The 27,670-nt window shown below is 40.1% G+C and overlaps 2 protein-coding genes across 6 annotated transcripts in view; both read left to right on the forward strand.

The window, feature by feature from the left end:
* Positions 1-7,463, forward strand: part of LOC125231225 (protein spaetzle 4) — a 31,788-nt gene extending 24,325 nt beyond the window's left edge. The window contains exons 2-7 of one of the 4 annotated variants that reach the window (XM_048136608.1): positions 3,872-4,039; positions 4,178-4,523; positions 4,863-4,992; positions 5,206-5,367; positions 5,878-6,133; positions 7,250-7,463. In XM_048136608.1, coding sequence (XP_047992565.1) covers positions 3,872-4,039; positions 4,178-4,523; positions 4,863-4,992; positions 5,206-5,367; positions 5,878-6,133 — 1,062 coding nt within the window. In that variant the 3' untranslated portion in view covers positions 7,250-7,463. Of the gene's footprint in view, positions 1-3,868; positions 4,040-4,177; positions 4,993-5,205; positions 5,368-5,877; positions 6,134-7,249 lie in introns of all 4 variants that reach the window. The other 3 variants (XM_048136609.1, XM_048136605.1, XM_048136607.1) reach the window with 3 other exon arrangements.
* Positions 7,464-8,723: 1,260 nt separating this feature from the next.
* On the forward strand, positions 8,724-27,302 carry LOC125231199 (serine/threonine-protein kinase VRK1-like). Of its 2 annotated transcripts, none has more exons than XM_048136572.1 (6): positions 8,724-9,111; positions 9,584-9,653; positions 10,375-10,571; positions 13,241-13,457; positions 16,771-16,944; positions 26,474-27,302. In XM_048136572.1, the coding sequence occupies exons 1-6, from the start codon at positions 8,890-8,892 to the stop codon at positions 27,208-27,210; spliced, it is 1,617 nt and encodes a 538-aa protein (XP_047992529.1). In that variant the 5' UTR covers positions 8,724-8,889; the 3' UTR covers positions 27,211-27,302. The 2 variants fall into 2 exon arrangements, with proteins under 2 accessions (XP_047992529.1, XP_047992530.1); XM_048136573.1 differs by lacking the exon at positions 8,724-9,111 and adding an exon at positions 9,391-9,450.
* The last annotated feature ends 368 nt before the right edge of the window (positions 27,303-27,670 follow it).

Consider the following 27,670-nt stretch of genomic DNA (forward strand, 5'->3'; position numbering starts at 1 on the left):
TTTTGATGAGTACTTTTGCATGTTAAATTGTATCTTGTTATTTAATGCATGTTAATTATAAGATGTAATGTTTTGAAAAGAAGTGGCCCGCCGAGTTTCTTGCCGGTCCCATAGTGGATACCCCCCTCCCAACTGAGGGGGGACTGAAATCTTCTCGAGGCTGAGGCGTAGGGTTAGAGCCGGCGTCTAGCTTTATTTGACGTTCATATGCGCATTGTAATATGCCTACTAGAAAAATAAATATTTCATTTTCATTTTCGAGCCCACTCCATCGTAGGCCACGTCTTTGCCTTTGGATGGTCTGTGGTCAAGAGTAAGCCCATTAATAATTTAAAAAAAAAACACGGAAGACTAGCATGCCGTTGCATCATAGTCAAATCAACTTCTTTTTATGAACCTGTCAAAACGAATTTGAACTTGCTAATATGGAATTTATATGAAATGGAATTAAGTGACGTCATGGTCAACTCAGTTACTTTATATATTTGTACTTGACTTATTAAATAGAAATTGGATTAAAAAATAACTGCTGTCCATGTTTTTCTTATAATTATCTGATGCTTTATTTCGTGTATCGTATAGAATATTTTATTTGAACTACAGTCAAGTTCCCTATTAGTAGGAATACTCGGAGAACGCCCGAGTAGTCGCCGCTGGTATGACAGAATTCGTACTACAGCGACCAACTCCAAACAAAAAATGTACGGAATGACAAATACTAAAGAAATTGAAGTTTCATAACAGAAGCCTTTGCCTTCGCAGGGCATTGGCGGTACGTTGTAATATGCTGTCCCGCAGGTTTGCGCGGTGTAATGGAAATGTCGAAATAACGCTATTTAAAGCATTTTGCCAATCCTTTTACACGTGTAGCCTGTAGACAAATTATACTAAAAAGGCCCTCAGTGCCCTGCGTATCCAGTACAACAATGGGTTCAGGATGCTGTTGGGACTGCCTCGTTATTGCAGTGCGTCAGGCATGTTCGCTGAGGCCCGCACTGACAGTTTCGGTGCTATAATACGCAAAAGAACTGCCTCCCTGATGCGTCGCGTGCGAGACAGCTCCAACAGCCTTGTGCGCCTAGTGTTGGAATCGCCTGCTTGTGCTATCTGGAGACACTGGGATGGTGTACATATGGAATCCAGAGGCCAAGTGTATAATTTATTATAGTTTTAGTTTTTTTTTTTTAGATGTAATAAATAATATGTAAATGTAACTAACATAGGTTTAAGGGAATGTACACTAACACTATGGATTTTTTCCGAAATAAAAATTATTGAATTGAATAACAGATTGTTACCATAGCCTAGACCCCCTAGATTTGCATGAGATGGTAGAGAAAAGTACAGAAGAAACAAAAGGTTCCAAAGTTCCCAAAATTTCCATTTTGCGTGGGGGAGATTTCATTTACTGTGCAAGTCCGCTCCGCTCCGCTATTTCCCGTGATTTAGACCACACAATGATACGACAGGTGTGTCTCGCGATCTCACGACGTCGCGACCTGCATACATTTATCATTAATCGTCCACATTTACATCTATCAGCTGACTTTGATGACTATACAAGTATACAGCTTCCTAATTAACCGGTTTTTAAACTTTTATAAATTATATGTAACTAATTTGAATAAGGTATTTGGGGACCTTTTAGTATCATAAGCATACAATACGACCCGCCTGAGGGTAACCAGGCCTCGTAGCCGAATGTCATTCCTCCGACGCGAAATGAAAACGAAACGCCGCGAAAGGTAGTCTGGCTCTGTCGCGCCAATACGCAAGAGCGATAGAGATAGATATCTACGAGCGTATCGTTTCGTGAGCGTTTCGTGAGCGTTTATTTGTGCCATTCGGCTACGTACCCGGTGCGAAACACAGACAAGCTAAGTATAATAACATCCGAAAATTGTTCATTTTAAAATTGCAAACAGGACCTTACGTTTTTGACACATGATAGAATTGTAATTGCCAGTGTTGATATTCCCATAAAGGCTTACAGAACTTCGCCTAAATTAACAGTAAGCACTTTCAGACTTCTACGGGGAGGTAGTCGTTTACCTCTACAGTGTGGGAAAGCGCTAGAATCGGCTACGAGACGAGCGGAGCCCTCCAAAAAGTTTAACAGCGTGCAAAAATGTAAACTTTTGGCCAAAGCGTCTACGATCCTATATTTTACAAGTTGCCGCCATGAACCTGTGGTTGCCGCCATCTTCGTCATCGTTCACGATTTTTTCAGCAGGAAAACTGTTATGCCAGAGTATAATTTGTAATAGTGATATCTAACAGATGACCGCACCGCACCAAGGTCATCGACAGAGAGAGTAAGAAAGACTTATTTATTTCTCGCTCCCACGTATAACAAAAAAATTCAAGGTCGCCGTACGGTGCGGTCGTTTTTTATTATAAAGTTCAGAAGTTACATTTATGCTGGTCATTAAGCGATTATTCGGTAGGCGATGGGATGCTGTGGTGATGTCAATGGCTCCCCACAGACAGTCTTAAAAATTCATAATCTTAAAAAAAACTTGTATGCAATCTGACAGTTCAAACTGACACTGACAAGACACTGACAGATCTGAACTGTCAGATTGCATACAAGTTTTTTTTAAGATTATGAATTTTTAAGACTGTCTGTGGGGAGCCTATGATCTTTATCTTACTTACGTCTGGTTAATTGACAGCCGAACTCGTAGTCTCGTGCAAAACAAACACACGCCGCCGCGGCGGTTTGGGCGGAAGATTGCCGGGTGAAATTGATTTTTGAATCAGTATTAAACTAAATAAATTTATCGAATTACAAGTAATTATAAATATGGACCATTATAAACAGACAACTTCTTTCTTATTTCTTTTTTTTTAGTTATTTGACGCTTGACTTGACACCGAATTTTGAATTTATAGGGATGTGTAGAATAATTAAATACCGGTTTTTTTCTTTGTCTTCTCCGTGTCTTCTCGTCTTGGATTTAAAATAAGCATTTAATTTTTCTATGTGGAACCATGTCTAAGATTTAATAAATTTCTAATAAGTCTTGTAACTTCTTATGACTTTTCTTATTTTTTATCAACACTTATTGAATTAGGCAAGCCACAGTCAGTCTTAAAAATTCATAATCTTATAAAAGATTTGTATGCAACCTGTCAGTTCAAACTGATGACAGAATTTTCAGATTGAACTGACAGGTGGCATACAAATCTTTTTAGGGTTCCGTAGTCAACTAGGAACCTTTATAGTTTCGCCATGTCTGTCTGTCCGTCCGTCCGTCCGTCCGTCCGTCCGTCCGTCCGTCCGTCCGTCCGTCCGTCCGTCCGTCCGTCCGTCCGCGGATAATCTCAGTAACCGTTAGCACTAGAAAGCTGAAATTTGGTACCAATATGTATATCAATCACGCCAACAAAGTTCAAAAATAAAAAATGGAAAAAAATGTTTTATTAGGGTACCCCCCTACATGTAAAGTGGGGGCTGATATTTTTTTTCATTCCAACCCCAACGTGTGATATATTGTTGGATAGGTATTTAAAAATGAATAAGGGTTTGCTAAGATCGTTTTTTGATAATATTAATATTTTCGGAAATAATCGCTCCTAAAGGAAAAAAAGTGCGTCCCCCCCCTCTAACTTTTGAACCATATGTTTAAAAAATATGAAAAAAATCTCAAAAGTAGAACTTTATAAAGACTTTCTAGGAAAATTATTTTGAACTTGATAGGTTCAGTAGTTTTTGAGAAAAATACGGAAAACTACGGAACCCTACACTGAGCGTGGCCCGACACGCTCTTGGCCGGTTTTTTAAGAGTATGAATTTTCAAGACTGTCTGTGGCGTGCCTTCGGTTAACTACATCAAATATGCTAACTCTCCCTTTTTCTTGCAAGTAGGTGCCTCACGTGTTGGGGTACGACTATGCGTCGGCGTGCGCGCGGCCGCAACGCGCGGGGCGCGCGCGCGCCTCCGCCCCCTGCGATCTCAGCAAGCAGAGCTACTGCACCAGCCCGGGAGAAGGTTACCCGTGGCACGCCATCAGGAGATTTGTGAAGGAAAATCAGGTACTTTTCTTATCAATTGTTTTTATACTTGATTATATTATTCCTTATAATAATTATGTAATCATAATACTTTCTTCTAAATTTCGTAGTTATTACCATGGATCATAACTACCTAATGAACTTGTTTCGTTATTTCAGGGTCTCATGAGAAGAATGTATGGCGAAGAACGTCACATAGCAGTTTTAAAAGCAGAACTAGAAAACTTTATAGAAGACGACGAAGATGAAAATGTTAAGAAAACTGCAGACTTTGCCGAAGACATAATCAAAACAAAGATGATGTACACTAAGAAAAGCCATGGACGTGCCATGAAAGTAAAGCCCCACTTCAGACCAATCCAATCAAATTCCAATAGGAAATCAGATAACGATACTTTAAGAGTCAAACCATTAGATTTTGACGGTAATAACACCAAAATTAATAAGACTGGGAATAAAAATTTAACTGAAATAACAAGTAATGAGACGGTATATGAGGACAAAGGTATATCTTATAAAACTAAGCTTGAAAGCATTGCTAATATTGAGCTTAACAATTTGGATCCGGATGTCATAACGCTTGAAGCTGTAATAAAACAAAGCATCGAAACCAATAGCATTTACCCCAATTTTGGAAGCGTTAAAAGTGAACCAGTAGCTTTAGACGCTAAAAATAGCTCATCAGAAAAGAATATCACTACGACTACAGAAGCCATTATGAATTCGACTGAAACAACAACCGTGGATTTGCAGTACGACGACACGACTACAGACTCGGGTAAAGATGCTTGGAAGCCGATGACACCTGACACTTCAACTTTACCCCCGACACTTCTGTTTTCAGAGCACGAGAAGGTTAAGACTGACAGGATAGACACCAATGTCAACACTGTCAACAAGAAGAAGGAAGAGTTCCATCCAAAGCCTACACAGCCAGAGGCAATGCGGCCTGCAGTTATAAAATTACGAGGAGCGTAAGTTTTATTTATTCTTTGACAACATCTAACTCCTAAAAAATTATGGAACTTATGATTGGCAATTTGGCATAAATCTTACAACAAGAGTTTTGTATTTACACTACTTTCAGCTACTAATACGGTCCGGTCATTACGGTTAAAGACTCACTAAACAAACAAAATATGTTTTTTCTTTGCCATAGTAATAACTAATGAATAAAAATATTACAGGAACGCGTGTGAATCCAAGGAAGAGATGGCGGCCCCGTTCTGGGCGAACAGCACGCGAGGCGAGGTTCTGGCGCTACTCAATATGTACCCATTCGAGCAGTACATCCATCTAGAGACCTGTGTGAACGAGAAGAAGCAAATGTATTGCAGAGAGGGGTGCAGGTATAGTATCCTTGTACTAACTGGGAGCCGATTTTTGAATCTCGACCATTCGATTTCGTGAAATTCGTTCAATAATATCTCCGCTACTACTACTAGCGATTTAAATTCTACTAATAGCTAGAATCGAAAACAAGTGGTCATTACCACTAGTTTTAAAATTACTAGCCGATCTTTTTCAAAAATAGCATTACGTCGTTTTCCACAAACTTTCGAACGGTGAATGCATGCGTTTGAGATACAAAAATCGGTCCCCCGGTCCTAAAATATTAACTTTTCAAACGCCCAGGACACTTTGAGGCATGGATATAACGTAACATAGACTTACAAGCCAATTTTAACTTACACTGATATCATAAAGATATGTGAAGGATGTTATTCGGATATCGTGTTTTTGCCCGTAGCTGCATTGTTTCTGGTAAGAACACAATAAGTATCCGAATTAAAAAATTGAACTGCAGCGCAATTCTTCAATAAGACAAGACAAGAATATATACTTACCGAAATTTCCAGGTGTGAGCAGCAATACCGCCTCCACAGACTCCTGGCTTACGACCCTCGCAACGAATGCCGCGGGATCTTCGCTGACTGGTTCAAGTTCCCGGCCTGCTGTGTCTGCAAATGCTACGACGTCCCCTTGGAGTTCCGTGCCCGCTCCCCGAGAATACTACACCCACAGTACGGAGAAGAAGTGAAGAGAGTGATTTATGAAGATGTGGCTAGGGACTGGTATATGTCCGCGTTTGATGATGAAGAGGATCTCTTTTAAGTGAGCATTGTATTCGATCAATTTGATATAAATATTAGTAGGTACCTACTTTTCCAATTGCTTTAGATTTCGTTAATTCTCTGGGCCACCGCTATCCGCGATTGAACCAAATAAAAACGTACCACTGAAATATAGGATCATTAGTCATATATTGGCATGAGATCGGAATATATAAAGCTTCTACATAATCTCTGAGATCCCAGATAGAGTGGTTTAGAGGATAGCTAATGATTAATTGATTACTTACTGTATGGAAAAAACTAAAATATTTTATGACAATGTTTGGATATTAAATCAGGAGGATCAGTCAGATCATTTACGAAAGAAAATACTTTTTCTGGTAAATAGAAAGAAAGAAAGAAAGAAAAGGCATTTATTGCAACCAAAAAGAAAAAATAATAATAAATGACACTTACATACTAAACAGTACAGTTATATGGGGTTTGGTTTGTGGTTGCAAGAGGACACCACTCAGCATGTGCTCTGGCACCGATAGTGCCACAGCGCTGGTCTTCCGTGGAGCCCTGGGTCGGGCGATAGTGCAATAGATACAATAAGCTTGAAACAATGGTAGATAATAGATAATCTTAATCAGAAGAATCAGTGGCACACTATACAAGAACAAGAATAGAACACATAAAGGCATAGTTTTATTTCTATTTATACAATATTAAGTTTGATAGGTGGGGGCTCGTGATAGGAAATAGATAGGAAAATATAAATATACGGTATCAAGATAGAGATAGGAGGACGAGAAGGGCGAGGAAGTGATAGATATATAGACACAAATAAGACAAAATAAATAAGACAAAACAAAACAAGACAAAACAAAAAGACAATGGCAATATGTATTCGGTAAGAGTCACGCGGCTCACACTAACTAAGATTACGACACGACAGCTGCAGAGTTAGGAGGTGTGTCTTTAATTTGGACTTGAATGAGCTAAGAGTATAATAATTTGAAGTGTATATTTAATTGAAATAAATTAAGTTCAATGAGTGTTCCAGCTTTGATAGCTGGAAGCCTTAGTTGGTCACTTTTTCTTCCGATGTCGAATCGATCAAAATATCATATCCTTAGTAATATTTTTAATTTATTTGTATCTCTTATTTCAGGTACTCACTGATTTTGGCAGAACATTGTCAGCAGCAAAGCGATAGGAAAATCGAACTTCCGTATTAGTTATGCTAATTTTAACCCACCTCGTGATTAAATTATTATTTTTATTTTGTAGTTGATAAGAGAATGTTTTTATTTATTTTAATTACTGTAATACTTTTTTCAGTACAGATGGTGTTTTTTTTACGTACTAGTGCGAGAAGTGGTTCATTATATGCCAGGTCGAAACTTCGGAGGTCCATCTGTACTGAAAAACGTCGTTCGATACACGTGCGAAAAGGAAATTCGTAACTCGTGTCGATTTAAAACACTCCCTTCGGTCGTGTTTTAATTTATCGCCACTCGTTTCGAACTTCCTCTTCTTCGCACTTGTATCGAAATGTACTATTTCAGTACAGATGGTGTTTTTTTACGCACTAGTGCGAGAAGTGGTTCATTATATGGCAGGTCGAAACTTCGGAGGTCCATATGTACTGAAAAACGTCGTTCAATACACGTGCGAAAAGGGAATTCGTAACTCGTGTCGATTTAAAACACTCCCTTCGGTCGTGTTTTAATTTATCGCCATTCGTTTCGAACTTCCTCTTTTTCGCACTTGTATCGAAATGTACTATTTCGGATCGCACTTGCAAATCGTTTTTTGTCAATCGTACTCCCAAGTCAATTAATAATTTATGAAAATATTTTCGCTTTAATTTAGTCTGGTTGTTACTAACTTATAAATAGCATAGGTAGTTTAATTAAATATAAGGCTAGTGTGTAGAGAAAATAAACTTTGTTGTTCATCTGAAAATTTAAATATTTAATTAAAATGATTATAATTTGTTATTTTGCTTTTTTAGCTCCACCTATCCTAATTCCTGTCCTTAACCTAATCTAATCTAGGCTAATGCGCGCCGAACGGGTGAGTATCCGATCCCTGCCAGTGCCAATATACGGATCCACATTATTACAATCTAGAGATCTCCTAGAACAACTCTCCCGACATTTTTTCCCATTTTAAATACCTAAACTAGAATCTTAAATAAACCGAAGATGAGATTTTTAGCTGAACTTGGAAGAGAGGAGCACCTTAACAACGTATGATTTATATATATACATATATATATATGTAGACAGTCAAGCAAAATCTTGTTACTTAAAAAGGCGAGATATACAAATTTTCCATGAGATGATAAACATTCACTCCCACATTTTTCAAATGTGCCGCTTCTTTTTTAGTGACAAGATTTGTTTGCCAGTCTATAATAGTCTAGTCTAACCCCTTGAAATACTTGAAAAACTTTCCCGGTGTTTCACAGATTGAAACTATTAAAGAATAATAATCTACAATTACCACGCAGCGCCATCTATGGCTCTGGCTCTGTAATTGATAAAACCGGTAAAATAAATAGATAACCGGTAAGAATCGGAACTGTCAACAGAGTACACCCCTACCCCAAAATTAATGGCGGTTAACGTTAACGATAACTGACATTTCGTTCAGTCAACAAACGACGCTATTTTGATTTCAATCTCGTTTTCAATCGTGTATTTTGTAAGAAAAAATGCTGTGAATTTTATAGTTTAAAGTTAATATACCTGTAACTTAATTCCCGTTATTGTGTTACTGTCGTGATTGTAATCTAACCACAAAATGACTGGGAGAGCTAAAAAGGCCGCCGCGCCAAAGAAAAAGGCCAATGGATACAAAATGCCAGCTCCTATTGCTACAGGGGAAGTAATACATGATACTACTATGAAGAAGAAATGGCGCATAGGGCCTTCCATAGGAGTTGGAGGCTTTGGGGAAATTTATTCAGCGTGTGATCATGATAGTACACCGAAAGGTTCTAACTATCCTTTTGTCGTTAAAATTGTAAGTATACTCACTTTGTGACTTAATTTACATATTTTTTGTGTTTGTTCATGATTAAAGTTACCTGTAGCTATATTTACACTTTTTTATCAATCTGTAGTTGCATACATACTCTTATCAAGACAATTTTCTACATATCTACATGACCTAGGAGCCAATTAGTATAAATAAGGCGTCATTCGGCGTCATGGAGTTTATTCCGACGTAAATATATAAAATATATTATAAGTTCAGTGGGAAAAGCTTGAAATAATTATAGATAAGCATTAAAACTAGAAAGATGTCTCGATTGCTCAGACATGTCTCTATGAAGACACAAAAAGGGCGAAAATATTTTTGGTAATAAGTACTTAGATTTTCTAGCACTTTCAAAGCCCACTCTTCACGCATGTTCCACCAATAGTTTAAAATACTCAATTAATAATTGGAATTATTATTCAATTTATAATATTTCTAATGTTTATTTAACCAGGAACCTCATGAAAATGGGCCATTGTTTGTGGAGAAACATTTCTACATAAGAAATGCTAAAATGGAGGACAGTAAGTTACAATTTTGTTTACTGATTGAATAAGAAGTTCAAAGCTACTTCCCTGTCTAATATTGAAGATACAGACAAAGCATTGGGAAACTAAGGATTGTTTATTTATTTGGCAATGGTTCAAACTCCATCAAAATTAACTAAACTAGCTTTTGCCCACAGCTTTGCTCTTATATGGGTGAATCAACTTTTTCTTGTCTGTTATTGCCATGCTTTTGGTCTCCTGAGTCACGCAGGTTTCATGCAAAAATATGCTACTTAAACTATGCAAACATGCATTTTTCTGGTGTTAACAGGCCGTTTCCTTTATTTGCCACCTACAAACATGGACTACATGCATGCATGCATAATTTCAGTAGCATAATTTTGCATAAAACCAGTGTGACCCGGCCGTAACCATGGCAATAACAGACAAGAAAAAGTTGATTCACCCATATAAGAGCAAAGCTGTGGGCAAAAGCTAATTTAGTTAATTTTGATGGAGTTTGATTCACCCATATTCGAAAATTGCGGAATGTGTGGAGATACAAACTTCCACCACCCAGTTTAGGAAAGTAGGGGGGTTAGAAAGAGACAAAAAGTAGCTATGTCACTCTCCATCCCTTCAAATATCTCCACTTAAAAAATCACGTCAATTTATCGCTCTATTTTGCCGAGAAAGACAGACAAAGAAACAGACACACTTTCCCATTTATAATATTATAGTTTATGGATTATTTCAGTTACCTCATTCATGAAAAGCAAGAAGCTCTCAAGTCTTGGGATGCCTTCGTACTACGGCAATGGTTCACATGACTACAAAGGCGAGAAATACCGATACTTGGTGCTGGAGCGCTACGGTAGAGACCTGTGGAGTCTGTTCACAGAGAGCGGAAGGTCATTCCCGGCACCAACTGTGTTCCAAATTGGTTTGCAGATGGTAAGTTGGCTTTGTTTGGAAAGTATACCGTGGATTATGCCAATACATAATATTTATAGTAGTTATAATTCTCTAATCAGGAAGATTTTGTACAATGTATTTTTCACCATACCAACTCAATGACTCTCTTTAATATACACCCTGTTTTTATTGAATTCCGTTAACTTTAAGGGAAGGTACATTACATCAAATACAATTAATTTCTCTAGGAAACTAGCGTCTTAACTCTTGCGGCTATCGAGTTATTAAAAAAATAAAGATAATTGCTGAACATGTGTGTCACAGCCTTTACCAATTCCTAATGTTAGTTGTTTTGACATGTGCCGTCAATCACTTGACACTAACTTGAATGTTATTCTTAAGGGTCTCTTACTAATAAATTATTTTATTATGTATGAAAATGATGAAAAAAACATTTTTTGTGAATTTAACTAAAAGTGATGTACAGGATGGTTCCTGATAATGAACCTAACGATGTGTCGAATTTAACGGAAAACAAAAAAAACATGGTGTATAATGGATATAGTTTCTTCAAAAACGGATCAAAAAGTAGAATTTTATCTACAGGAGTGCAAAGTGATTTCTTCCGAATTTCTTAAGCAGAGTGGTGATTTTGAAAAATTAAATGTTTAATAATTGATGGATTTGGTTTCATTTCATGTTTTGCAGTTAGTGTTTCACTCGTGTTGGTGTAGTGAAAAATGCTGTGTTTTACTCTCTACTCTCTTTAGTAATATTTATTTAACATTTGTGCATTGAAAACCATGTATCAATCAAGATTCAACTTTGAAATATATTTCGCTTGCTTGGATGATATGCTAGTATCTAGATAAGCACTAACAACTTTGCTCTTGTAAAACAAATAACTATTATTTTCTATGTCATTGAAATAACGCAACTATCATGACAAGCATCTGTGCAAACACATTTGTGCCGTAGTTACTTGTTTATCCATTATCTAAATATTTCTATAGCAATTAATAAATACGTCTATATCTCATTACTAGATGAGATTTAGTTGCTTCAATTAAAATGGAGCTTTTTTTTATACTCAAATGTCAGGATGTACCTAATTCGTATTATAGAAAAAAAAAGATTTTTAAGAAAAAGGAATATATCTTATACTTTTAAACGAGCAATTCTTGTATATTTATTTATTATTTATTTATATATTTATTTACACTGACGATCTCGGAAACCGCTCTAACGATTTCGCAGAAATTTGTTATGTGGGGGTTTTTGGGGGTGAAAAATCGGTCTAACTTATCCTTAGGTCCCGGAAAACGCGAATTTTCGAGTTTTCATGCGTTTTTCTTCGCGCGCCATCTCGTGTGCAGTAGTTGTACTGTTAAGACAGAATTCTTTCGGTCGATGTAAGTACTATTTATTGCAAACACTAGATGGCGACACAGGTCAAGGCTAAAACGAATAGAAAATACACTATTTGAGTTTTTGTGGCGAAATGCGCGCCATCTCGTGTGGAGTAGTTGTGTTGTTAAGGCTGAGAATTCTTTCGCTCGATGTAGGTACTATTCATTTTTGAACTAGATGGCGACACATGTCAAGGATACGAAACAGAACCGAGCGAAGCTCGGTTGCCCAGATATCTTATACTTTTAAACGAGCAATTCTTGTATATTTATTTATTTATTTATTTATATATATATTTATTTACACTGACGATCTCGGAAACCGCTCTAACGATTTCGCAGAAATTTGATATGTGGGGGTTTTTGGGGGTGAAAAATCGGTCTAACTTATACTTAGGTCCCGGAAAACGCGAATTTTCGAGTTTTCATGCGTTTTTCTTCGCGCGCCATCTCGTGTGCAGTAGTTGTACTGTTAAGACAGAATTCTTTCGGTCGATGTAAGTACTATTTATTGCAAACACTAGATGGCGACACAGGTCAAGGCTAAAACGAATAGAAAATACACTATTTGAGTTTTTGTGGCGAAATGCGCGCCATCTCGTGTGCAGTAGTTGTGTTGTTAAGGCTGAGAATTCTTTCGCTCGATGTAGGTACTATTCATTTTTGAACTAGATGGCGACACATGTCAAGGATACGAAACAGAACCGAGCGAAGCTCGGTTGCCCAGATATTTATGACTAATATGAGTAATAATATTACTGACTTCATGACTTGCTAATAAATACCAAAGAGGATCAAGTATTATAGAGAGTTACTGTCAAAGTAAAATATGTAATCACAGTGCATAGACTGCCATCTCTCGACACAGGCTTAGAATTTTTAAACCTTAGGTTTGATAATTGTGTCAAATATTAATATTAGCGCCATCTAGCCGAGGGTCCCCCAAAGGTGTAACGCCATCTAGGCCACCGTACCTTTTCCTTTATGGTTCTGAGGTAAGTTTTTTTCTTATTTAGACTGTAGCGGTCTATACGGAGTTACCATGTTTTTGTAAATACCAATATAGGACAAAAGCAAGAGTGAGTAGTTTCAAAACTACTTGAGTTTCAAAACTGCTATGACTTAAATTTTGTTGCTTGTAGCTTGTACCAGCATTAACCGTCTACTCTTTGAAGGCCTCACAAATATGTGACACGTTCTTAGGACTGTACACATAAGACCGCAGCTTTCGATATGTAGCATACTATTGCTGGTGACTGTTAGAACATTTGACCAAAATTTTATTTCCTTTTTTCACAGTTGGACGTACTAGAGTACATCCACAGCCGCGGCTACGTCCACGCTGACATCAAAGGCGCCAACATCCTGCTAGGGCTCAAGAAAGGGACAGAGAACCAGGCGTACTTGGTAGACTTCGGTCTGGCCACCAGGGTTAATGATAAGGAGTTCAAACCTGACCCGAAGTGTGCGCACAATGGGACGATAGAGTATACTAGCAGGGATGCTCATTTGGGAGGCAAGAATCTGTCAATCTAATCGACTGTTTTGCCAAGGCACAGGCTCTGCAAGGGCGTTTTCACATTATCCGATCTGATATCGGATGTCAAAGGCAAAAGTCAAAAATGTCGCCTTTAATATATGGAATATCGGTGCTACATCAGGAATCGGATCGGATAATGTGAATACGCTCTTGCAGAGCGTGTTCTGATATTTGTGAGGACCCACACACACTCCGATATATCAGATGGTGACTGAACCACTAGCGAGCCTTCGCTAACCTTTTCGCGCCTCCATTGAATTCATATAAAGTACATTGCGTATGGTACGGGTTCTGAAGGTGCAATTTTTGGCACGGTAATGGCGTTGATGACACTTTTATATTTCACTAGCTTTTACCCGCGGCTTCGCCCGCGTAATAAAAGTATTCTTATTGAAACGTTTACAAAAAATAAGATTTTCATTTGGATCCTTAGGTTTCTTTGTAGATACAGATGTCCGCGATTATTTCGATTAAGGTAAAGCGGGGCCATTCTCGACTGGAGGGCCATTGTAACTGATCTATTTGCTGTACGGTCCGGTTTTGGCTGACTGTACCTTACACATATTACTATTGCTTTAAAATAAATTCTTGCAATGATTGTAGAATTGTTACAAAGCGACCACAGCGTAGGTAGTAGGTACGAATATGTATGTATTTTACCTATTTAAATATTTATACTGGGGAAACTTCATACAACCCACATAGCCAGTATCTCGACGCTATGGTCGGTAGGGTAGAAAGTACTTCCTTGCATTATCGCTTACAATTTTTTCCATTTTGCTTATACTTATTGCAAACGTAAACATATAAAAGGCAAGCAAGCAACGTTCTTCTTACAGCACATTGAATGTAATAGTTATTACGGATGCAGGATAGATAGATAGATAGATATATTTATTGGTACTAATCATACACCGTCAAACACTGTTACAATTATGTAAAAATAAACTATACTCGCTGATGCCTACTTACTAATACCTTCCCACTGAGCCACCTGCATTTTACACTGCCTTGATATCGATTGCCGACCGATTATTCCGACCCCAATCCCTATTCTTATTTCTATCTTTGTCCCCGTCCCCGTCCCCGTCCCCGTCCGTCCCCGTCCGTCCCCGTCCCCGTCCCCGTCCCCGTCCCCGTCCCCGTCCCCGTCCCCGTCCCCGTCCCCGTCCCCGTCCCCGTCCCCGTCCCCGTCCCCGTCCCCGTCCCCGTCCCCGTCCCCGTCCCCGTCCCCGTCCCCGTCCCCGTCCCCGTCCCCGTCCCCGTCCCCGTCCCCGTCCCCGTCCCCGTCCCCGTCCCCGACCCGTCCCCGTCCCCGTCCCCGTCCCCGTCCCCGTCCCCGTCCCCGTCCCCGTCCCCGTCCCTGTCCCCGTCCCTGACCCTGGCCCTGTCCCTGTCCTTGCCCCTGTCAAATTATCATGCTAGGAGGTGAACTTTAAAAAATCCTTTCTTAGTCTTAGTTAGTTTGACGACCGGTCTGGCGCAGTCGGTAGTGACCCTGCCTGCTACGCCGCGGTCCCGGGTTCGAATCCCGGTAAGGGCATTTATTTGTGTGATGAGCACAGATATTTGTTCCTGAGTCATGGATGTTTTCTATGTATATAAGTATTTATATATTATATATATCGTTGCTGAGTACCCACAACACAAGCCTTCTTGAGCTTACCGTGGGCCTCAGTCAATCTGTGTAAGAATGTCCTACAATATTTATTTATTTATTTATTTATTTATTAGTGCTCCTCTAAGGAACTTCCGTGTTAATTTTAAATCTCTTGAACCAGAAGTAAAGATAAAAACTAAAGCTATACTTATGGCTATTTTGGATATTTTAACCCCATTGCACAACAACAGGGGAGAAAATTTCTTTTCTACCTCATTAAATTTTAAAATCGTTGTATTTATCGTGATCAGCGACCCGATAAACCATAAAAACGATACCCATATTGTGCTTTTGACTTTACCCCCTTTGCACCCCTTTAGGGGTCAAATTTCTTTAGGAATCCTCCTGTGAAGTTTCGAATAAAATAGTCAAACTAATCTTGTTTCCCCATACAAGCTTTGAATCCCCATTTGACCCTTTTAAAAGGAGAATTTTGAAAAATCCTTTCTTAGTGCTCCTCTACGCCATATAAGGAACCTATGTGCCAAATTTGAAATCTCTAGGACCAACAGTTTCGGCTGTGTGTTGATATGTCAATCAGTCAGTCAATATCTTCTTTTATATATTTAAACCCCATTGCACCACAACAGGGGAGAAGGTATTTCACTTCCGCCTCGTTAGATTTTAAAAACGTTGTGTTTATCGTGATCAGCGACCCGATAAACCATAAAAACGATACCCATATTGATTTTTTGACTTTATCACCCCCTTTTCACCCTTTTAGGGGTTAAATTTTCAAAAAACCTGAAACACGTAGTCAGTCATATGTCTTAAGGAATCTTCCTGTGAAGTTTCGAATAAAATAGTCAAACTAATCTTGTTTCCCCATACAAACTTTGAACCCCATTTGACCCCCTTAGGAAGTGAATTTTGGAAAATTCTTTCTTAGTGCTCCTCTACACTATATTAGGAACCTACTTGACAAATTTGACATCTCTAGGACCAGCGGTTTCGGCTGTGCGTTGATATGTCAGTCAGTCAGTCAATATCTTCTTTTATATATTTTTTTGATATTTAAACCCTATTGCACCACAACAGGGGAGAAGGTATTTCACTTCCGCCTCGTTAGATTTTAAAAACGTTGTATTTATCGTGATCAGCGACCCGATAAACCATAAAAACGATACCCATATTGATTTTTTGACTTTATCACCCCCTTTTCACCCTTTTAGGGGTTAAATTTTCAAAAAACCTGAAACACGTATTCAGTCATATGTCTTAAGGAATCTTCCTGTGAAGTTTCGAATAAATTAGTCAAACTAATCTTGTTTCCCCATACAAACTTTGAACCCCCATTTAACCCCCTTAGGAGGTGAATTTTGGAAAATCCTTTCTTAGTGCTCCTCTACACTATATAGGGAACCTACGTGCCAAATTTGAAATCTCTAGGACCAGCGGTTTCGGCTGTGCGTTGATATGTCAGTCAGTCAGTCAGTCAGCTTCTTCTTTTATATATTTAGATTGACGTTAAGACGAAAACAGCTAAGTCTCCACGAAACACAATAAAGCTAGTCTGTGGTCAAGAGTAAGCCCATTTATAATAAAAAAAAAAACAAAAAAAAAAAAACTTACATGGCTTACCTATTTTGAAGCACTTCGTTAATGATCCTTTTCTTTTTGTTTTTCCAGTGGCAACAATGCGCGGTGACCTTGAGATCCTCGGCTACAACATGCTACAGTGGCTGGTGGGGACCCTGCCATGGGAGAAGTCGCTAAAGCAACCCAAAGCTGTCCAGGAGATGAAGGAAGCCTTTATGAAGAGTGTGAAGACGAGCATCGCTAAGCTGAGCGGCAATGTCCCTGGTAAGATACCACCAGAAAAAAAAATCCTCATAAAATAATTTGGGAAACTTCTCAATAAGAAAATTTCAAAACTTTCATTTACATACAAACTTTATACGAATGCAGCAATTTGATATAGGTCCTTGATTTTTTAGAAACAGGCTAATAACCTAACCACAAAATTAAAATTTTGAAACCGTTTTTTATGAAACTTGGCTAAGAACACTCCCGACTAACTCAGCTTTCAAACAAAAAAAACTAAATCGAAATCGGTTCATCCGTTCGGGAGCTACGATGCCACAGACACACACACAGACAGACAGACAGTCACGTCAAACTTATAACACCCCGTCGTTTTTGCATCGGAGGTTAAGGTGGCTCGCTTTCCATACAAAAAACATCTACCATTTATTTAGTCACCGCACACTACAACTAAATAAAAATATGCGCATACATCTACTATACATTATCCATCGTCGCAGTATTGAACGAAATACATTGTTTCATACAGAAATCATGGACAAATCCATGTGAATTTTTTATTTATTTTACGAAAATGTGCGTGCCAAATTTTGTGTACAGACACAGAGCCGTCATATTTCGCGCATTTTTAGTTGACATTGTCATCAGTGACACTTGGCTCTTGACAAGTAATTATTTAAAGATATTGGGTTACTTAACTCAAGCAGACTCAGAAATAATGACGCATTTTGTCAATAAAGATACATATCGTGTATTTCGACACTGCTAGTGTAAATCGAAATGGCGTCTCGGTCAAACGCATTGACTACGAAGCAGGAGATCTCGAGTTCTATTCCGGAGTCTTTTTTAATCATTTGAACTTTTTTTGTATTTATTAAGTTTTTTTTATATTTTTTAATAGAATAAATATTGTATTAAAAAAGACTCTTACTATATTTATTTCCTATTTTTTATTTTCATACAAAAATACAATACAATCTTTATTATGCCTTTGTTGATAAAATATAAAAATTTTACCTTCCAATAAAATTGTTATTATTTTGCCTGGTATATCCGAGGTCTTATATAGAGAGAGTACGTCGTAGACGTCGCATCGGACCGATAGATGGCGCCATCGTTCGTTGTAAGTCGCTCCGGCGTCACACCGCCGCGATGTTGGTAGTCCCGTTTTCCCCACCTGCAACATAAGGCTCCTACGCGCCCCGGCCCGCCACCAGCCACCCTCATTGTTGAGGAGAAGTGCCGACGGTATATTAAGCCTACCAGGAAGGCATCACTCAGACCTCGGATATACCAGGCAAAATAATAACAATTTTATTGGAAGGTAAAATTTTTATATTATTTGTGCCGTTTGTATATCCGAGGTCTTATATAGAGACCTGTTTATTATCTCCTGGTGGCGAGTCAGCTGGCGCGCAAGCCTTTGGTAGCCCTATTGGCATAGCATAGAAGAATAAGTGAATCGGTTGTTGAACCGATTTGACAGATGTATCAGTCGAAATCGCCTTCGATCCGCGAATATCTCGGTGCCAGAAACGCCTAAAGAGATTTTCGTGATGACGTTTAGCTTTAGTCAGCGAATAGTTAGAGAAATGACATTATTATACATTGTAGGCGAGGCTGACTTGAACAAGATACAAAAACCTTAGATACACTTTTATTATTAACAGACACGTTATTTTATCAGGTTATTATAAACCCAATTTCAGACACAAAGTGTGGAAATTAACTGTAAAAGTAGTGTAACTATCTGTACTGTAGCAGGGTAACGTAATTGATACTGCTTTTGTCAACCCTTCGTAAAAATTATCTAAATCAATATTAGCTTTGATATGACTATTTAAAGTCCAACGTCTTACGTCCATATCAAACACAGAAAAAGGTCATCACTCACGCGCCCGAGGGCTATTTGTTACGATACTGGTATTTTCGATCAGACTATTTCGCGTCAAGCGAGCGCGGTTACAAGCGAGACTCCTGAACTCTGAACTTTTTTTAGTGAGGGCATTTGAGGATACTGATCGCTCGGTAAAACTAGCCTAGAAGATGAAAAGTACGAGCGCTGTCGATTGCTACTACACTGGACGGAGGTATCAGTCGATTTCTTCAAGTCAGTCATTGACTCTTAGGGTAATCCATTACCTAATCCAAAACCCGATGCGACGGATTTCTACTTCGTGCAATGAAGGTCGACAGTGTAGACTGAGAGGTGACGTCCGTGTCGCATCGCTGGTGGTTGCTGAACACGTCGTGGTAGCAGGTCAAGGGGTGAATTAAAACACCGCCACACATGCGCGCTTTGAGAGCGTAGGCGGAGCGCAATAATGGCGGTGCACCGCACAAACGCTGGCGTTGCGCCCAGTGGGCACTAGCGGGAACTAACGAGCGCGGATTGCGAGCGCAACGCGCGCGGGACGCGAGCGGAATGCGCGCGCATTCAGCGCGCTGATAGCGTAGCGTTAGCGAAGCGGAATGCGCTTTATGTGTGGCGGAGGCTTAATACGTACCGTTGTACGGCGTAATGCAGGGCTCTCACAGACGAAGAGGTACGATGACGGGCGAAGCAGAAGAAGGCGAGGTCACCGAAGGTCACTTACTTGGCTCCCAGGGGGTGCATACTGACCTCGTACGACAGTCTGTTGGAGTCAGCAGTTACTGTCGTAGTTACTCGTAACCGAAGAGATGTAGTCCTGCCATCGTACAGCATAACATAACATACAACCGAACTGTGCATAGCATATAGTGCTATGCGAACCTTAATCCGGCTGCATGTCACTTCAGTCGCCAGCGCCACCGCCTGTTGAAGATTATTTTCCATCGGAAGAGCTTTACTTTGTACAATATTCCGATTATTTAAGGTCTTATCGGGCTGCAAATGCAAGCAAAACAGGAGCGATTGGCCTACAGCTATCGGCAGCTGTACGAGGTAATGCTGGAAACCAACCTCCCTCTGTAGACTACGAAAGTTGTGAAATTGATGAAATCAGGTTCTACGATCGAATCAAGCTCTATATTAATTCAGTATAGTCGAGCCAGATGATAACTACTGAAGTCCTCCTGAGTTCCTGGCCCCTTTCGCTTTGAGCTGGAATCTCAAGTTCACTAAGGCGAAGCGGGTTTATTTTTCCCAATTTGTTTATTAGAGGCTCGGCGAATAAGTTAATCTCTCGAATGGACAGGGGGCGCCACAAGCCTCCGGGAAATCGTCGTGTACTTGGAACCCCCGCGGCCAGATTACCGATCGGTTTTGGTGTCCGCCCGGTAAACAGACGCACGCTCAGGATGCAGCACGCTGGCTCGAATTCAGATCTGGACATTCTGAAAGAGTTTTTTTTTTTTAATTTCGCAAACCTTTACGATGTCTTTGACCTACACAATGAGCGACGTACAGGAATCACAGAGTCGTCTCGCGAGGCGCCTCTCCGATTAGATAGCTCGCGAACATCGTCAGGACACCCTCGCAGCAGTGCGGCTCCTCGTCCGGTTATTGACGTCTTACCTCGTTCAACTATGGGTGGCCAAGCCACGTTAGGACGTAGCATCTTTAGAATTTATCTGTTCTCACTTCGGCGACGGAGGAGTCATTGGTCAAAATAGAGTGTAAATACTGTCGAAGTACTTCACGGGAACTGGAAAGAGAAGAGTGGATACCATAGTGTACGGGATGTCAGCTGATAGCGGCGCCCGGCGTCACATTGGAGGGCAGTATCAGCCTGGTCAGCAACAGAGTCTGCAACGATACCGTAGCAGACGGAGCCCGGATATGGTCGTGGCACCATTGTAGGGGAAGACAGTGCTCGCGGTGAGCGTGACATCTTAGGCGCGACGGGCGTTATCAGCGTGGCGGCTAGCAGTACCAAGGGACCACATCAGCAATCTTACCAGCTTGTCACTGCAGCAGACGATGTTACGTTCGGCGGTGAGATTGAGACGGCCGTCGTCAGCTCGAAAGGCGTCTTCGATGCCCCTGTCGCGTCACGCAGTATCGTGCTCGGTGGCCCTCTCGAGGTCGCCGCCGTCAGCGCGGGAGGCACCGGCGCCAGCATGACAGTCAGCTACATCGGTGAACAGCATCAACAGAGTTCGCGGCGTCGTCACGGCAGACGCGGCAGGAAAATTAGCGACGCCTTCGCGGCAGCCGCAGTATTGCGCTCGGTGGCGCGATGAAGGTCGCCGCGTCTGCAATCTTACCTCGTGCGATCGAGGCGACATCAAGGCGCCAGCATCAGCGTGTCGGCCGACGACACCGGTGGAAAACTTCAAGTAGCTTGCGGCGATGTCACGGCAGACGCAGCAGAAGGATTGCGACGCCTGTGCAGCGGTTAACAGTATTACGCTCCGCATCACCACTGAGGCTTGTCACGGCAGACGAACGCTCTGCATCACCATCGAGGCGCCAGCATAAGCGTGGCGGCCAGCGATACTGGTGGACAGCTTCAGCAGGGTCGCGGCGTTTTCACGGCAGATGAGCGCGCTGCATCACCATCGAGGCGCCAGCATAAGCGTGGCGGCCAGCGATACTGGTGGACAGCTTCAGCAGGATCGCGGCGTTGTCACGGCAGATGAGCTCGCTGCATCACCATCGAGGCGCCAGCATAAGCGTGGCGGCCAGCGATACTGGTGGACAGCTACAGCAGGATCGCGGCGTTGTCAGGGCTGACGCACGCTCTGCATTACCATCGAGGCGCCAGCATAACCGTGGCGGCCAGCGATACTGGTGGACAGTCAGCAGGATCGCGGCGTTGTCACGGCAGACGAACGCTCTGCATCACCATCGAGGCGCCAGCATAAGCGTGGCGGCCAGCGATATTGGTGGACAGCTTCAGCAGGCTCGTGAAAATTTAAATTGAAAAATTTCATAATTCCGAAACGTTATAAGCCACTTTTTAAATAAAAACACGAATAACTCTGGTTTGACCAGGAGTAACAAGGAAATAGAAACTAAAAGATTAATTTCGAGACACCATGCTGTAAAAATGTTCGAACGGAATACGCGACAACCGGTCACTTCGGCGTTCGACGAAACAATGGGGGTGGCTGGTGGCGGGCCGGGGCGCGTAGGAGCCTTATGTTGCAGGTGGGGAAAACGGGACTACCAACATCGCGGCGGTGTGACGCCGGAGCGACTTACAACGAACGATGGCGCCATCTATCGGTCCGATGCGACGTCTACGACGTACTCTCTCTATATAAGACCTCGGATATACAAACGGCACAAATAATAAAATATTACACGTCAGGTCAGGTACATAGGTCATAGTGTGGGCATAGTATTAGTAATGTGCTGACTTCCTTACATTAAATTTACTGAGCTAGTTGACCTATGTTATTGTTGTGTGAATGTTTTTCTTCAACAACTAAATAGTTATATATATGAATATGTATGTAGGTATGTGGGTAGCTTTTGCACATTGTAATTTTTCCTCAGTCACCCGTTGAGCTCAGAGACCACGAACGCTGTAGTGTTCGAAACGTCGGGATGAATTGTAAATTCATTATACACGATTTAATCCATTTTCATAGTTTTTATTTCATGAGTAACTATCGCGGTACTGAAGACAATATTAACTAAATGGTTACAAATAATAATTATCATCAAATTATCACCATATCATAATCTGGTCCAGGCAGGCAATTATGGTCGCGCGATAAATGATAAAACATCTGGCCGTCCCTATAATCGCACTTACTAATAGTGCGACAGGGACGGCCTGATATTTTATCGTCTATCGCGCGACCATGCTACCCGTGCTGTACTAGCTTTTGCCCGCGGCTTCGCTTGCGTTAGAAAGAGACAAAAGTAGCATATGTCACTCTCCATCCCTTCAACTATCTCCACTTAAAAAACATGTCAATCCGTCGCTCCGTTTGACCGTGAAAGACGGACAAACAAACAAACACACATTATCTTTGGTGAAATAACGAATTCTTCCACTTCAGAGTATAGAGTAACTAGCTTTTCCCTTTTGTAATAAACTAGCTTTTGACCGCGGCTTCGCTCGCGTAAGAAAGAGACAAAAATTAGCCTATGTCACTCTCCATCCCTTCAACTAAATCCCCTTAAATAATCACGTCAATTCGTCGCCCGGTTTTACCGTGAAAGACGGACAAACAAACAGACAAACACCCTTTCCCATTTGTAATATTAGTATGGATTTGACATTATTATTTATATTTCAATAATTATATATGTATAGCCCAATTTCGTCGGTAACAGCGTGTCATGTAATGGCGTCATTGGTGAAACAGTCGTCTGTCACGCCGTGAAGGTGCGTTCGATTCCCAGGATTCAATAAACTTTTTGTATTTTTTTGAATATAAATTTCGTATTTTTTATTGACCGAGCAAGAATGGAGAGCCGAAGGTATCAATTTTATCTTAGAGAACATATTATTTTTTTTATTGTCATTTTGATTTTCTATTTATTAAGTTGAGATATAAAACACAACTTTTAATACCCTCTAAATCTAATAATAATATTTTCTCGTAAGTAAGTACCTAGACTTGGCTCACGAGATAACCGCCATGTGGGATGTTGAATCAACGATCATTGTCCCGATAGTCGTTTCAGCGAACGGTCTCATAGCGAAGAGTCTCGACCAACATCTTAAGAGACTCTCGCTAGGTGGCTGGATCAAGGGCCAGATGCAGAAGGCGGTGATCTTGGACACGGCGCGGATAGTCCGACGGTTCCTCTCTCTGCAGCCCTAACCACCGGCAGCTTGGGCCCTGCCCCGCTGCTGGCGGCACCCTAGGTTAGGTTTTTTATAATGTGTTTATATATTTTGTATTGTTTTGTATGTGGTTTTGTATTTTACTTTTATAATCATATTATAAAACCTAGCCTAAGAATTAAAATGAATAAAGAGGAATATTTTCTCGAAATTGCTCCTTAGATAAAAAAAGTCCACTTGAGTTTTTAAAGCATTACGTTACTCAGTTAACTATTGCATTGTCATTTACTAATTTAAGATTTCAAAAGCGATTTGAATACTCTTGCTCCATTGAAAATAAACAATTAGAAAAAAAAAATCATTCGAATCGTAGTTTAGAAACTAAAATTTATCTATACTTTTTGGATTTTTTAAAAATGTCAGATTAGGATAATTATGTTAGAAATTCTGAGTTCGACGAACCCAAAAATTATTACCATGTAAGAGAATAGGTTTTTAATCTTTTTTGTGGAAAACGCTCAGTAATTACTGTACGAGTACATATACATTTATGTATAATAATAAAACAAAAAATAGTGTCTCATAGTGTTGTGTTCCCTGCCGGTGAGTAAGGCTGCCAGAGCTCAACGAGGGTGCGGGGTGCTGACGACGGGAGGACTTACGGAACTAATTTGTTCCGTCTATTGTCCTTTGAGTCGTCGGCAACCCAAATCCTCCTTTGAACTTGTACACTCCTTTTTGCTGTGCACACACAGCAAAGGGGAGTGTACAAGTTTCTAATGGGGCAGCAACGCGCATGCGACACTCTTTGAGTTGCAGGCGTCCATAGGTTACGGTGACCGCTTTCCATCAGGCGGACCGTATGCTTGTTTGCCACCGACGTAGTATTTAAAAAAAAAAAGAGAAAAAGTCCTGGATTCGAACCCAGTACTTCCATGCAAATCATGCGATTACACGTATTTACCGCAAGGCTATTTAAACAAGCTGTCGCCGCGTGAAATTATCGACTATACTCCAATTGCTAATTCGAGTCCAAAAAAACTACGACAGATACGTCAATGTCACAGCTGTCAATGTCACTTATGTCATTGTCAAAATACTTTTCAGGTTTCGCCAACCTTCTACATTCTTTATTTGGCACGTAAGAAATCCAAGAATACTTGATGATAAAATTGTGAAGAAAATTCGTTTTAGTTTTTTTGTTTTAATTCTCATACGTCAAATTAGTTCCACCGGTCGCCACTAATGATAAATGTTGGTAATTCGCATTATATTACGTGTATATGTGACAATCAACATCACCTTCATTCACGTTGCTAATAATAATAAAACTTAAACCAGACAAATGTATGCACTAAAGCTGCCCTATCTCAGTCAGGTGCAATTTTCGCCAATGTTTATTAAATTAGTCATTGGAGTCTAACAACCCATTACCAATATTAGAATGTTATTGCTGAAGGGTAGCACCTGAACTGGCTCTCAGAATGGCGCGTGGCGAAGTCAGGGGCTCACGAAAGGTATTTCCTTAGTAACGAGTGCCCAATGTATCTCTTGAGACTCCTCAGGAGATTTGGAACCATAAATTGAAGAACATTACTCAAACTTACATACTCTCTTTAAGGTAAAACAATAGATCATTACATGTGCCATTTTTTATCTAAAAGGTTCATAAGTGTCGGTTGTCAATAAAGCGCTACTTGCATATTAACGTCTGTCTATCATATATCAGAGATGTAGTCTGCATATCTGTGTATCATGCATAATAATAAATTCAAATACAGTTTGACAGACCATGGTGTCATGGCCGCTTCCAATACAATGGCGGCCGTGGCAACCATAAAGCCCAATATACATTATTTCGCTAATTAGCTAATTGTAAAATATATGTATAAAAAATTGGTCACAATATCTATATCATCAATAGTTTGTTCTATACCGCAAAATATAGCACCAAATGTTATTGATACCTGAAGTGATACAAGCGCAATACCAACTTTACAACTAAAAATCACGGAAAAAAAGAAAAAAGATCGAGCGTCCTAGTATTTATGTAAATAATAAAAGACTATTAAATATATAAATCAAAGGATTGAAATAAATAATAAATAATTTATCTTGGCGTGTGTTTTTATAAAAAAGGATTATACTATTTTACAAACATTTTATTGCAGTGGCAACATCGTAGTAGTTTTTTTGGACTCGAATTAGCAATTGGAGTATAGAAGGAATACAAAAACACTATTTGTATGTGTGAGTGGTACTTAAAAATAGTGTAAAATAGTAAATTAGTTTACATTAAGGGGATTTACGTTACAATGAAAAGTTGAATGTATGTTGTAATACGTCAATTTTAATATTAAATGTTCGCGAAGCATAATTGAAAGTATATAAATGCCTGTACGACTCCACAAAAAAAATAAGACCGGTAATTTGCAGATTAACGCCATCTAACGCAGCCTGAGCTTCGGGTAACCTAGGCGAGCCACCTTAATAAAACGATTATTAGCGAGCTATACAAAATTTAACCATATCAATAAATGGGCCATTTTTTTTTTTCAAAGTTGTCCACCCCACAATTTTTTTGGATTTGGAAATTTTTATGTGTTTTTTCACTCAGAATCGCGAGCTCTTTCAATCCTAATAGGAGAAAAAAAGTGTCCCAAGGTTTTTTCCCATTTCGTTACCATTTTTTCATACATTTTGTATGGCGGTGACGGAATGGAAGGTTCGAAAAAATGTATGGAAATCGTGGGACATTTTTTTTTCTCTTATCAGGATCGAAAGAGCACTCGATTCTGAGTATGAATCGCGTAAAAAATACCCATGTTACATAAAAAGTGGGGTGGACAACTTTGAAAAAAATGGCCCAAATACACCTTGTGTATCTATTTCAGATGCCCTAATAAAATTCTTCGAATACATAAACACATTAAAGCCCAAAGAAGTTCCGGACTACGCGAAATGCCGCCAAATCTTCGAAACCTACCTCAAAAGCCAGGGCGTCACCAGGAACTCCAAACTTGTTTTTACAACCACCAAGAAATCCAAAACGTCTAAAACTGTCAATGTTGATGAAAGTGATGAGGAACCTTTGAAAAAATCACCAAGAAAGAAGGCAGACGCTAAAGTAGTTAAAAAAAGGATTCCAAAAGTAAAGGAAGCCAGTCCTGAAGAAAATGGCGAAAACGAAGAACCTGCAGAATCAGATAAGAAAAAGAAGGCCAAGAGAAAGTCAGCAGAACCTTCAGTTCTTATCAAAGTTAAGAAACCTAAATTAGCTCCGAAAGCCACACCGCCTGTAAAGAAAAATCACACAAATATGGCGACGCAAACCTCTTTAGAGAAGCGAAGAAGTCCCCGGGTAGTATCATTCGATAGTCCTATAAGTTTAATTATCGGAGAGAAGATACCTTTGAAGAGGTCTAAAGAAAATCAGAAGAACACCAGTGCTGATATGTTCGAAGATTCCTTTGAGGAGAAAAAGTCTAAGAGGAAGGAGAAAATACTTCTCTCCGATGAGGAGTATACGGAGAAGAGAGTTGTGAAAAAGAAGGTGACTACAGTCAAGCCGAAAGGGAGGTCGTGGAAAGATGCTCCGACTGTTATGAATGGTCGATCGCCACCCAAGTAGTACAATAATGGACAAACTGAGTGACTGAACTGTAAGCTGTAGGACTTTTTACGAACCGCATCAGTGCAGATTACACTATATGGATTTAGACTAACACGATTTGCACTCATAATTTTAGAACAGAACGGGACTTAATCGCGTAAACACTTACATTTATATTTGGCCCGACGTTTCGAACATCACATTTATGTTCGTGGTCACGGGTAGACTGGCGAGGAATTGCATCAACATCTTCTAGCCGCGCGAGTTTCTCGAACTACCCGCGGTTACTATAAATGTAAGTGTTTACGCGATTAAGTCCCGTTTTGTTCTAAAATTATGAGTAGATTACACATCTAGGCTCATCGGCCGAGGCGGAGCAGAGGTCAACAAGCATGTGAACTAAAGCATTCTTATTTACTGGCCAAGGTGTGTTCGACGGTGCTGGGAGGTGGTAGTTTTGTTGAGCGCAGCCACCTGA

This window comes from Leguminivora glycinivorella, chromosome 11 (assembly GCF_023078275.1).
Source record: "Leguminivora glycinivorella isolate SPB_JAAS2020 chromosome 11, LegGlyc_1.1, whole genome shotgun sequence".
In the NCBI taxonomy this organism is placed as follows: Eukaryota; Metazoa; Arthropoda; class Insecta; order Lepidoptera; family Tortricidae; genus Leguminivora; species Leguminivora glycinivorella.

Bases quoted from the DNA above. Each gene is read 5' to 3' on its own strand.
- LOC125231199 (XM_048136572.1), top strand. From the start codon at position 8,890: ATGACTGGGAGAGCTAAAAAGGCCGCCGCGCCAAAGAAAAAGGCCAAT. The intron at 9,654-10,374 runs GTAAGTTACAAT...GGATTATTTCAG, and splicing joins AAATGCTAAAATGGAGGACA to TTACCTCATTCATGAAAAGC. The intron at 13,458-16,770 runs GCAAGAATCTGT...TTGTTTTTCCAG, and splicing joins CAGGGATGCTCATTTGGGAG to TGGCAACAATGCGCGGTGAC.